Below are 7,404 nucleotides of genomic sequence, written 5' to 3'. Positions count from 1 at the left end.
GTATAACTGCATCAATATTTCTCACAGACTTTTCAGTGGATGCAGGATTGAGAGAGCAAAAATAATCACCTTCTGTTTTGCCTGCCCCAGACACCATAGCAACTGAAATGTGGTGCTTAAAATTATCATTGGTTTTTCCTTCTATCTTTTTGTTCCATATGGCACACCCTGTCAACAGTCTTAGCATCCAGTTCCATGGGTGCCAGCTATCAGTGTGACAGGAAATGAAATGTGCACAAGATTTGATCACTGATGCTGAGTTTCATGAGCTGTCTGCTTCGTTGCTTGGCATGCCCTGAGGCAGCATGTCCATGGCACAGCAGGGCTTTCTGACTTTCTGCATGGTGAGCTGTGCCCTTGCTCCTGTGGAGGGAACTGCACTGCTGTGTGCTGGTAGCACTGGGAAGAAAATGAATATAATAATGCCAGGTTAAGAGAGCCTATTAAAAAGAAAAAAAAAAAAAAACACAAAAAAAAAAAAAAAAAACCCAAGAAACGCTTTTTTTTTTAATCACACCATGCCCGGAACAACTTGAAATGTTCCTTCTCTGCAATCCAGATCCTCCACAATTCTCTCAGTGCACCCCCAGCTCTGATACAGAGCTCTGGCATTAAAAGCAGCACAGTGCAGCAACAGTGTGCAGGCCAGGAAAACAAGAATTGATCTCCAAATGGACACTGGAAGTGCCAAGTGTGCCCTAGAGTATGCTGGTACAGGACAGTGTATGTCACCCCTCCCAGACAATGCACAGATTGACTGCAAGGTGCAATAGATGAGAATTCACTATTTGTATATCATACATGAAAAAAAGCAGGGGGAGGTTTATTATTCATGAATAGCATGGATTAATTCACTGAACCAAAAATGGTTTTCATCTGTAAATAAGATAATTTCATTCACTAGAGTGATTGTGCTACAATTTTACAACAGGATTGAGAGCCTTTTTTATTGATCATTTCAAATCAACTGTGTTGTTGCATACAATTTGGTACTAAACCACCCAATCACATTTATGACTCTTCTACATCAGTACACGTGGAATGTTGATCTGTATCATCACATATTTGTTTAATCAGGCTAATATTTCATCTGCCTCATTGGAGTGATAATGTGATGAGAAAAACTCAAATTACTGAAACTGATCAACCCATTCACTTCTGTTCAAAGAGCTAGCTGAGGGATTTAGTCTATTTTAATCCACCCAGAGATTCAGTCTCTTTTCTAAACACCAGATTTTGCAGAAAGAAAATAAAATCCCTTTTTTAGGCAAAATAATCTTTTGGCATCACAGAATTCACTTGCAGGTTTGAACTTTCTGTCCTTGAGGAGAGTTGGTAGAATTGGCTACAGATACCACTTTGCTTCCATGGGCTTTTTGCATCTTCTGCTTCATTTAACTTTCTAAGGACTCAGCATAGAAGATCCTGCTTTCTTCAAGTCAGACATTCATCCCAAAATCCAAAGGAAATGCACTTCCCTGGCTGTGCCTCAGTAAGGAGAGCGAATGGAACTGTGATCCGCCCCAGGGAGACAGACTTCAACAGTTCCTCAAATTGGGATTCTACAACTTTGCTCCTTTTGCTGGAGGAGTGGTCTCTCACCCCAACAGGCACAAACACGAAGATGTTTTTAATCTCTCCAGTTATCTGTCTTGTGGCAGGTGTCCTTATCATCCCAACCATCTTATTTGTGATCTTCTCTCAGTTTAAAATCCGCCAGGAAACAAGGTACATGCTGCTGGGAAACGCTCTGCTTTTTGATCTGATCTACCTGCTGTTCTACACCCTGTCAGCTGCCCTCAATGCAGCATATCTAAACCTCCCAAAGGAAGCTTGTGTCCTCCTCTTATTTTTGTTGGCAGTGGCTTACTGTGGAGGACTGTTCACAGCTGTTGCAATTGTCTTGGACACCTACATCGCTGTTCTGTTTCCTTTGCGTTATGTTGTTATTTTGCCTCCTTCACGAACTAAAAAAATCATTGTATTACTGTGGATGTGCTCTGGAGTTTTCCCTGGGATTTTCTTCTTGGTGCTATGGACTACCAACAGCTTTGTGCCCTGTGCCCTGGAAACGTGCTCAGTTCCAGTAATGCTAATATTAGCTCTGAATGGGACTGATGTTGTGAAACTCTGCTTCTGGCTTTCTACCACATTTGTCATTCTCTGCCTGTCTGTAATATTTTGTTGCTATGCTATTCTGTATTTTAAAACCAAACACTCGGGTATATGGGAGAGCATCTGCTCCAGAGCCAGTGTAACATTCTTGATGCACAACACTGTGTTATTTTTTTACTTCTTTCCACTCTTGGCCCTTTTTGTAGAATCATTTTTGTGCATTAATGTCATCAAACTGCAGAGAGGAATCCTGGTCTCCCTGACAGTCTGCAACGTCCTCACAATTCTTCCTAAAGTTTTGTTCCCTTTTCTGTATGGGCTTCGATACAGAGAGATCTCAGCCTCTCTCAAATCTATTGTCAGGAGGAAGCAGCTTCGCCTGGTGTCGCCTGCTCCACCACCATCCTGAGGCAGCACAGAGCACAGACACAGCAGAGGAGCTCCCCTCACTTTGTTATCATGCAAGACTGATGGAAATAACCAGCTTCTGAAGTGAGAAGTGACCAACCCATGGTAAGAAGACATGGGTTCATCACTGCCTCCTTGGTGCCGAAAGGCCACAGATTTTTCATCACAACACAGCTGAGAACATAGTGAATGCTACCCTGGATGGAGTTCAGAGCTTTGTCCTGGTGTGAAAGGCAGGAGCTTCTGGAGGAGATATTGAATTAAGGTCATTTTCACCCACCTGTTGCAGATGCCTTTCTGGAAAAAGGAAAATTAAAAATAGATAATGCAAAACAAAGGAGTAACCGTAGGTTATCAACTATAGCAGAGGATCCTTAACCAAATGTGCTGTGAAAACCACCACCATTTCTTTCACACAGTATATTCTTGCAAGCTTGGCAGCCAAAGTCCTGTTCTTGAAAACATGCACTGAGAGGTGCCTCTGGAAACTGCTGCACTGGGTGAAGCACCATTGCTCAGCTTGTGCAGTGTGCCAGTGTACTGCTGCCTTATGGATTCCATCTGACAATCTGCAAAACACTGATGGTTCGATAAAATCTCCGCCTGGTGCGATGCCCCCTTAGATCTGAGTGTGCTGGGCAGCCCAGCCAGTGGCCCTGCCAGGCATTGCAGGCTGCTGGGTGAGGGAGAACAGTGGCATTCCCTCCCTGTCACACAGAACTGCTGTGCCCCGGAGCCCAGCAGGTGCTGCGGGGGCCTGGGGCAGCCCAGACCCCCAGACCAGCAGGGCAGGAGCAGAGGGGTGCCAGGCTGGGCACGGGGTACCCACACCATGGCTCAGACAGAACCCAGGGTGAGGGACTAAGTGTGAACACCTCTTCTGAGTCTCTGCCGAGGCAGCTCCCAGTTCTGCCTCACAAAAATCTTCTCCAGCAGCACAATCTCAGTTTACAGCTACACCGTGTCAGAGCTGCTGATGGGTACCTGGCACCCACGCCTTGGGAAGGTCAGGAGGAGAGGCTGCAGAGCTGGTTGGAGTATCAGGGCAAGAAATATGAGATCCTGTAAGAGCCTTTTAGGTTTTCTGCATCAGCTACCTACAAGTGAAACATGTATCTGACCTTTGAAGAAACCAAAATGTCACTAGATTTAAACATCAGTGTGGGAAATTTAAATTGCTGTTCTGTTCCTTGGACTTGAGAAAAGAGTTCTGTATTTCTAAAGAAAATATTTTTAGAGTTTGTTATGTTTTATGTAAAAATAATTTGGACTTTTAAAAAGAGGTCCTTGATTTCACTCTGTACAGTATTTTCCTTGTGCAGACTCTGTCCACCTTCTTTTTGCTTAAAGCAATACACAGAAAGTGCTGAATGTGGTTTTTGGCTATTTCACACTCATCTGAAGAAGTCCATTAATTGTGAGCCAGGAGGAGATCGGTGTCTGGTTGCATTAAGTGCTTTTGGCATCGAAGTGAGTTTGAGCAGTTCCTGCTGATCTTCTCTCCTCACTCCCAAACTGCTTGTTGCTCTTTCTCACATTGCAGTGTCTGCTCTCTCCTGTTTGCTGATGCAACTGCTTCTGGGGTTGCAGGTTAAAAATATCTCTTCAAAGAGAACTGGTGTTTTCATTTTAGCTGAGACTATCCAAGGGATCTGTTTTATAGGATGTTCTGAAAACAGCTGCATCAGCACAGATTCCAGATCAGAGGTGGGGGGAATGAGCAGGGACATCTTAGAGGTTTTGCTGCTAAGGGACACTTCCTGTGTGAGAAGTATCTCTAAGGTTGCAAGTGAACGAACTGCAATATTGCATGTTTGCTTTAACCATGGTTCTATGCTTCTCAATCCTCTTCAATAAAAGGATCTAGAAGTTGTTTTTTATGGGCTGCTTTTATTTTTCTCCAGGATGAATGTACCAAGGGCCTCTGTCACAGAAGCTATGTTTGTATACTTTATATTCAACCTGTAACTGGGGTCTTCCATAACACATAGGAATGATAAGGAAAATGTCTGCATACTGGATCAGGTTCTTTCTGCTGAACTCCTTTAGCATGTGGGAAGATCAAGAATGGAAGAGGTACTGGTGAATCCCCAGACTTTCATATCCTGGGCCAGATTTTTATGTCAGTGCCCAATGACGAGGATGCTGATAGCTCACAGGTTGTTTTATCCATGCAAGGTCCATTCATGTTTACCTCTATTGGAAATTTTCATTATAAGTAGTAAAGATAACTGTGTAAATAGCATAAAGTAAAGTAATTCTATATGGAGCCATAGGTGACTGTGTAACAGCAGGTAACAGTTAACAGTTAACAGGTAACTTTGTCTTCCTGCTGACCTCTGACAATTATGAAGGTATAATCTGGACAGGATTCTGTTGCCAGTTCTGTAACTCTCTCTTATATACACATCTCCTGGATATATTTAGATACAATGGGAAGTTTGGTAACATAAAGAAGGGTGCTGAAAGACAGAGCACATGAATCAGTGATTGTGGCAAGCTTATGTATGTATAAAAGCCTGCCCACAGTGACATCAGAAGGACCAGGCAAACAAAACACTGCTCTGTGGAGATGGTCTTCTAAGAAGGATCATTGCAAGCTGATGTTAATTCTCTTTAAAGTGATTTAACATTAGATAGATACGTTTTTCTTAAGTGCTTGTAAACCATTGAATATTACTGTGCTGTTTGGTGCAAAAGCAGCAGGTTATAGAGTGCATACAAGAAACACACCATGAGCCTGAACCATTTCCCTTTGGGATTTCCCCAATCTATGTGAATAGGATCAAAGGGCTCACCAGGGAAAGCACCTTTCATAAATGTCCTGAGTTTTGTCTCAAAGAATGTTAGGCTTCTGCACTTTCCAGAACCTCATGGGTGTAGTGATAACCAACCTTGTAAGGATGTCTCCACATAAGCTCTGGAAATTCATACTGAGACTGTTTACCAGAGCCCAGTAATCGACCTCTCCCAGGTCACATAAGTGAACTTCTTGGACGTCACTGTGGCTGTCCCGCATTTTAATTTAAAGTGAAATGGAGAGCAGTTGGCTTTAACATGTGATTTGGCAGCTGGGGCCAGTAATACTTTAATGAATTGCAATAGCATGAATCACTAAAGATATTCTAATTTATAGTCTAAATATATTCCTGGTCAGTTTTTCCCCTCTTTTCTTGTGCCAGCACTGTCACAACGTTTACCTCTGCTCTCTTCCCTCTCCCAGCTGGATTTAAGTGCAGTTTGCTGTCTGTAACCTGCAGACTGAATGGAGTCAGATCTGCATTCCAGGGGCTGAGGCTGTGCCATACATCACTGCAGACATAATTAGATCAAAGATAGGTCTGTGCCTCAAATGAGATGGGTTTCACTGTCAGGAGATACAGAGGGTCTCCATGCGGGTAAACAAGCACACAGCTTTTGAGGTACAGTTCATTACAAGCATTTGAGTAATTATTCAGTAAAACTAATTCACCTCCTGCAGTTTTAGTAATTACTATTGGGGTGTCTACTTCTGCTCCATCAGTCAGCTGTGTCATTTCCTACTGGGAGTGTGATATAGGAAGAGGGCAGAAGGAAAGTGGCATTTGCCTGGTTGCACGAGGGGCAGCCCAAGAGCCCTGGGGCTGTGTCGGTGCTGGGGAGCAGCACCAGCTGTCCCAGACAGCCCAGGCAGCTCCTGCAGGGACAGTCAGCTCCTTGTACATGGAAATACTCCGTGTTGCTTGGGCAGAAGCTGTGGCTGTGCTCATTCCCTGCCGGAGGGGGTATGCACGGCCGAGAGAAGGAGCCTCTAATAGCAAAAGGAAATTGCAAGGTTGTGAAACTTGATTTCTGTTGTCTCCAGTCTCCACCCCCACCTCGCTGCTGGCAAATGAGCATCCAGCACGGCTGGTTCTTGCCATTTTTTTCCCCACAAACCTCGTGATTTTTGATGTCTGCATAAAAGTACTGATTTGAATGTTTTTGTTTTTCAATATACTTCAAGTCCTTCGGATTGCAACATGAATCCAGAAGATACAAAGAGCAGAGAGGCAAATAACCACAACTCTTCATGCACTGCTATTGAAACGTCGGAACTTGTGAGCGATTCATGAGTTAGGAGAGGGAAAGGAGCCAAGCTGTGGTTGTGCTGTCTCGTGTTTGTCAGTGAGGACTGTTTTGGCTTATGATTGCCCAAGTTTGCACATGTGACTAGGAGACCACCTTAGGACAGACAAGAAGCTGTTTTCTGCCTCTGAGATGTAGAGTTAAGAATTTGTATGAGGAAGTTTATTTGGACAACTTTTTTTCTAATTCAGTGGTTTATCTTTCTCAAGAAAAAAAATACAAGTTTTTGCTATGAACTTTACAGGGAGCAAATCAACTACCAGCTCCTGAGGGCAGCTGGTTTTTAGGATGATTCCCAGTAGGAACAATTAGTCAGCTTCAGCAGGTGCTATAATTATTTTTTCCAACAGGTAAAGATACAGAAACGCAGCTTCTCAAGAGGAAAGGGAGATCCCCCTATTCATCCACCTTCTCTGTCCCACTAGACCAGCCAGTGCTACCAACCAAGTCAAAGGAGTAACTGTTCTTCACAAAAACCTTTTGAAATAAAATACTGTCTGGAGGATACTTCTTCATACCTTCTGAAAAGCAGAGTGGGATGGGAGAGTGTGAGCTAGCATGGAAATGGGAGAAGTGCTGACCCTGCAGAATGACAGGAATGTAAAGAAGGAAGGGAAGCATTTAAAAAGTAGTTGAAAATGGAAGACATGTGGGAAAATTAGAGTGAGAAAATGTGGGGATTGGCTGAAATTACAGAGGTGAGTCCAAGGCGTGGGGAAAATTGCAGAAGAAACAGGATTTCTTGCAGTCTTTCAGAGGGAAGGATGCAATGGA

The 7,404-nt window shown here is 43.5% G+C and overlaps 1 protein-coding gene across 1 annotated transcript; it reads left to right on the top strand.

Moving 5' to 3' along the window:
• Nucleotides 1-1,468: 1,468 nt before the first annotated feature.
• GPR148 (G protein-coupled receptor 148) lies at nucleotides 1,469-2,524 on the top strand. The gene has a single exon (XM_033068271.1). It carries the CDS (start codon nucleotides 1,469-1,471, stop codon nucleotides 2,522-2,524), a length of 1,056 nt encoding a protein of 351 aa, XP_032924162.1.
• Nucleotides 2,525-7,404: the final 4,880 nt, after the last annotated feature.

Source organism: Catharus ustulatus, chromosome 10, assembly GCF_009819885.2.
Source record: "Catharus ustulatus isolate bCatUst1 chromosome 10, bCatUst1.pri.v2, whole genome shotgun sequence".
Classification (NCBI taxonomy): Eukaryota; Metazoa; Chordata; class Aves; order Passeriformes; family Turdidae; genus Catharus; species Catharus ustulatus.
This window is presented reverse-complemented; position numbering and strand designations above follow the sequence as displayed.

Coding starts and splice junctions, on each gene's coding strand:
- GPR148 (XM_033068271.1), top strand. CDS start 1,469: ATGCACTTCCCTGGCTGTGCCTCAGTAAGGAGAGCGAATGGAACTGTG.